Here is a 4,931-nt window from a genome sequence, read left to right on the forward strand (position 1 = left end):
GCCGCCCCGGCTCCACCTCGGCTCTGGGCGGCGCCGCTGTCCCGCACGCCCTCTCCCCCAGGCGGGGCGCCCGCGGCGCGGCGGGGCTCGGAGAGGCGCCCGCCCCCCACCCGCGCCGGTCCCGGCACCTCAGCCCCTGCCTGCGGTGGGAGAGGGCGGACACACCTGCGGGTGGAGGAGTTTATTGGACACTGTCCTCCCTGACAGGAGGGGGCCTGGCAGCGGGAGGGCACGGGGTGCCGGCCTGGGGAGAGAGAGGAGTGCGAGGGGAGGGAGGGAGGCGCCACGGAGCGAACTTCGCCGCCGCCGATTCCGGCCGCCCCCCTCGCGAGTGCCGCCCGGCCGCGGGGCAGGGCAGAGGCAGGGCCCCCGCCGCCCCTCCTCCCGCTCCGTCCCTGCCGAGGCTGCCCCCAGCCAGGCTCCGGGTGGCCACCGACACCGGGGCCAGTCCACACCGGCTCACGTTAACCCGCCACCTCGCTCCCAGGGGCCGTCTGCACCATCCTTTTACTTAGTAAAACTCCACCCTGGGAGCAGGGGCTCTTGCCCCAGACTAAGCACGCGCCCATTGATGTGAATCCCTCGTAACACTAATAATGGTATAACAATAATAGTACAAATTGACCCTATTAGCGAAAGTTATCTAAGCGCCTTCTCCGTGTACTACAGACTGCAGAAGTGCTTTTCACGTGTTCACTCCTCCCAGTATCCCAGGACAGGATATAGAACCATCCATGGCTCCCAGTCACCTTCTGAAACAAGCAGTTCCCAGGTGGGAATGGATTAGGTTCCCAAAGCCGATTTAGAAGTCACCTTTCGGAACTTCGAATGCATCTCCTTATAGACTGCACTACATCAGCATTTCTCAAAAATGGCCCTAAAAGGTGCTCCCTGAGAAAGGGCCTTTGGTGGTCAAGCAAATTTACAGCCAGGCCCCTCTGGGACAGTTCATGGCACATTAACAAATAAAAACATCCCTCTACCACCCCAACTTCTCTCTTCTTTATGGTTTTGTTTAACTTGCTATTTCCTGGAATTTATTTGACTTTAGAGGCCTTTTCTCCTGTAAAATGGACTTAGATCCTGCAAAATATATGAAACTAAGCTTGGCGAAGTTCCCAGGCCATCCTGCAAATGCACTTCATTTGGGGTCGTCTCCAAACGGCCACTAGATATATAAGGGATAGGTGTACAGACTCCGTTGATGTAGAAAGCTGCTTTCTTGGTTAACTGTCTGTGGTACCTTGGGCCTGCCTGTGACCCCTCCCTTACTCTCCCTGTGTGGTGGCCCTTTTACCTGCGCCCCAGACACTGCCTCCACCGGCCTCTTTTCTCTTTCTCCTCCCTGCATTTGTGTGCATTTTCTCTGGAGGCCATGAGTCATCAAAGATGGGGGAGGGGTGTGTGCACACACATGTGAGTGTACTCAAGAGTGGTAGCATGTGAGCTCGGATGAGATTGGTCAGAGATGGGCCCAGGGCAACATCTATGTATTATGAATTAATCTATGGACGAAAACACATAGGAAAGATTTCTGGTTATCTGTAGTTGGAAATCAATGTGAGTCATCTTTCCACCTCCCCCTCTCATGCCCTCCTGGCCCATCCCTTCCCCACCAACTTCTCTGACTGATGACTAAATCGAGCTGTCAGCAGAGCAGTTTTCAAATGCGTGAATGGTGCATCTGTTATACTGCTCTCCCCCAGATTAAAGAGGGTGGGCAAACTAAACGCCTCTCTTCCTCCTGGAACAAGATAGCCGAACTGTGGGTGACAGTTCCCCCCACAAAAGAACAAATATGAGCAAAGTGGGGAAGAGATGGGAGAAAGATAAAAACGGCTGGAGATGCTGTCTAGGGTGGAGGTGTAAAGGGAGAGAGGGTCCTGGAGGAGGGAAGAAGCTCAGGCTTCGGGTTGAGTTTCTGGAAGCCTGAGGGTTGGGAAGGATTCCGGGCTCAAGGAACTTTTCTTCCTGAACTAGTTTTGTTAACTGGCCAGCAGTCAGGGCAAGGAGCATCTCCCCTGCTGGCCCCACCTCGGCAAGGCTCTAGGCACCATCTCCCATGTTCACGGTTTCCAGGGCTGTGTCCCTTCTCCCAGAACCCCCGCCCCATTCCTCCCACTCCCGAGAAGGTTCCTGCCTTCCAGACCGTGGGAGGCTGTGCAGGTAGGATGCCCTCCTGGTGGCCCTCCAGCCCGTCTTCCAATGCAGAAACCATCTGTGCTGCACATATGTTCACGACGGCCTCTGAAAGATTCTATTTATGCTTATAAAGAGCAAGCGGGGCCTTTAAGGAGTTCACTTTGACAGAGGACCACGTGTGCAGAAAAATGGCCCTTCCTTTGGGGAATAAAGGGGACCCTAGCACCTCCTGAGGGTCCACTCTGGCCAGGTCCCTCACATGGACCATCTCGTATGACCTTCACAGCACTGCTGAGAGCTGACTGCTGAAATCCCCATTCCACAAATAAGGACACTGAGGCCCAGAGAGTAAAGTTGCCCATGAGTGCGTGCTGGGGAGAGCTGCACAGGCTCGGCTGCCAGAGCGAGGGAGGGAACCCAAGAGGCTGAAGGAGGAGCCATTAGGCCAGCCAGCTTGGCGGGAGCCTGTCCTTTCTCAAGGCCAGTGGATGTTCAGCGCCAGCCATTTGTTCAGGAAGAGAGGAAAGAGCCAGAGTAGAGGTAGGTGGGCGTGGACTCCCAGAAGCAGCAGGGCGAAGCCTTTGCTGGAGGGCTTGAAGGAGCTAATGGCAAGGGTAGTCCGGGGCTGACTCCAGGGAGTCAAACGCACTCCAGCCCCGGGGCCCAGCATGGTCTGGGCTCTTCACAGTCTTCTTCTCATTTATGGAACACCTGAGGCTTACTTAGAGAGCAAAGGCAGCTGATCTCCAGTTTGTCGTTTTTACATACATAATGTAATTCATCAGAAGAAACACCAGTCAAACAGTGGAGGGGTGCAACCTGGTCTTTTCCTTTTGCCTTGTTTTCCCATCCCCCAGAGAAATGAGCTGCTGGGGCAACTCTGTGCCACTGATATGCCACAGATTTTCAGTGGCAGCTGCCAGAGGGGAAAGGGCAACGTGCAAAGATCTTGACTGCCTTGGGGAACATGCTTTCCACCCTGAAGCCCTTCCTGGTCCTGGAAAGCTGGTCTCCAAACTGGAATCTCCTTAACATGTGCTTTCTGGTGCTTCTGCATTTTTGTACCTTCTCTCCTTCCCCACTCCCAAGGGGGGACCCAGGTTCCCTGGCCAAAGCAGGATCCTATTCTGTCCTCACAGCCCCAGAATCTGGGGGTCAACCTGGAGATTCTGAGCTTCTGGCTGACTCAGCTCTGGGGACTGGACTCCTCAGTCCTTGGGGAATCATGAGTGGGTCTGGCCCCAGAAAGAAGCTCCCATGGAGGCAGAAGAGGTGGGAGAGGGCCTAAGGAGGAGTGGAGAGGAGAGGTGTGGGGATGAGGTGGGTTTCCAGGAGGTTGGAAGCAAACTGAAACTCAGGATGCCCAGCTGAATTGGAATTTCAGATAAACAATGAATTACTTTTTTAGCATACGTATATCCCCAATATTGCATGGGACATATTACACGTAATATCTGGGATATATGTATGCTAAAAATGTATCCATTGTTTATCCAAAATTCTGATTTAACCGGGCATCCTGTGTTTTATATGACAACCATACTCCTAGATCCCCCCAAGTCCTCCGTCTCCTATCTTAACAGGCTGCCCGGGAGAATTTACCAGAAGTGCTTCATCCTGTTACTCCCACCATCCTCCGCGACCTACCACGCATGAAGCATCTTCACCTGAATGGTTGAAACCCTCCCCAGCACAGGCCCGCCCTCACAGCTGGTCTCCCCTGAACCCTCCTTTCTCCCCAAAGCCTCCTGCTTCCTCATTCACTGACCTTTGACTCTTCTCATCCCAGCCCCCATGCTCTCATCCATTCTATTCCCCCTGCCTGGAATTTCCTCCCCTTCCTTTTTGTCTATTTGCATCCACCTGCCTTTCTCCTTCCTCCATTACTTGGTGCCTCGCAGATTTCACTGCTGTTGAATAGATGTGATTTTCATCTAAGCTCAGACCTGAGGCTTCCTGAGGGCAGGAACCAGTTTCCTCTTCCTGATTCCTCAACAATTTGGCTCTGGTGGCCTGAGGGGGTGGGTAGGGGGAGGAGGGTTCATTGGATGGCAAGAGGGGAGCAAAGAGCAGGGTAGACAGAGAACGGGGGCAGGGGCAGGACAGAGAGATGGACAGAGGAGGCCAAGGGGCCGGCGGGGTAGGGGCCTCAGCTGGGCGGACCTCCGATCCCAAGGATCATGCTTGGCTTTTACCCAGGGGCCACTGTGACCTTGAGAGGAGAGGGGCACTGGGAGAATGGGTGTCGCCAGGCTCTGCTTCCTGCCCTTCCACCCCTGCCCAAGGTGGGTCCCTTCCCCTTCTCAGTTGGTGGGAATGGAACTTTTTGCCTGGGAGGAGAGACTATCTCTTGGACTGGGACAGCGGGTAGGGGGGCTGGATGGGGCGGGGAGGGGGTGGGCAGAGAAAGCCAAGAAGCCAAAAGAACAGGAGAGAAAAGAGGGGTGAGAGGTGGAGGCTGGAGGCTGGAGGCTGGGCACAGGGAGCCCTTGGGGGTGGGGCCGATGTGAAGGAGCAGGTTAAAAGCAGTTGGACACCGGTAAATTGGTGCGAGCACCACCCTGTCCTAGGTGAAGTTGGTTTGTTATCTTTACCCACCAAAGCATTTACTTTGGTTAGTCGCCCGATCCACAAACACTTTCGAGGAGATGACATTACCGAAAGGGAGGAACATCTGCATCAGCTCAGCGTCCCCAAACTCCTGGGGCAGATGGTAGATGAACAGGTTACAGCCCTCGGGCCCTGCGGTGAGGGGGGGGGCGGGGGAGGAGGGATGGCGGGGGGGGGGA

At 55.1% G+C, this 4,931-nt stretch overlaps 1 protein-coding gene across 15 annotated transcripts in view; it reads right to left on the reverse strand.

Moving 5' to 3' along the window:
* CELF4 (CUGBP Elav-like family member 4) overlaps positions 1 to 4,931 on the reverse strand; it is a 307,282-nt gene that overhangs the window by 11,482 nt on the left and 290,869 nt on the right. For 7 of the 15 annotated variants that reach the window (XM_007455221.1, XM_007455228.1, XM_007455223.1 and 4 more), the window contains exon 11: positions 4,801 to 4,884. The exons of 2 other annotated variants lie outside the window; for them this stretch is intronic. In XM_007455221.1, coding sequence (XP_007455283.1) covers positions 4,801 to 4,884 — 84 coding nt within the window. Of the gene's footprint in view, positions 1 to 4,667; positions 4,885 to 4,931 lie in introns of those variants that run through there. 6 more of the 15 variants (XM_007455234.1, XM_007455231.1, XM_007455225.1 and 3 more) reach the window with 2 other exon arrangements.

Source organism: Lipotes vexillifer, unplaced genomic scaffold, assembly GCF_000442215.2.
Source record: "Lipotes vexillifer unplaced genomic scaffold, Lipotes_vexillifer_v1.1 scaffold90, whole genome shotgun sequence".
In the NCBI taxonomy this organism is placed as follows: Eukaryota; Metazoa; Chordata; class Mammalia; order Artiodactyla; family Lipotidae; genus Lipotes; species Lipotes vexillifer.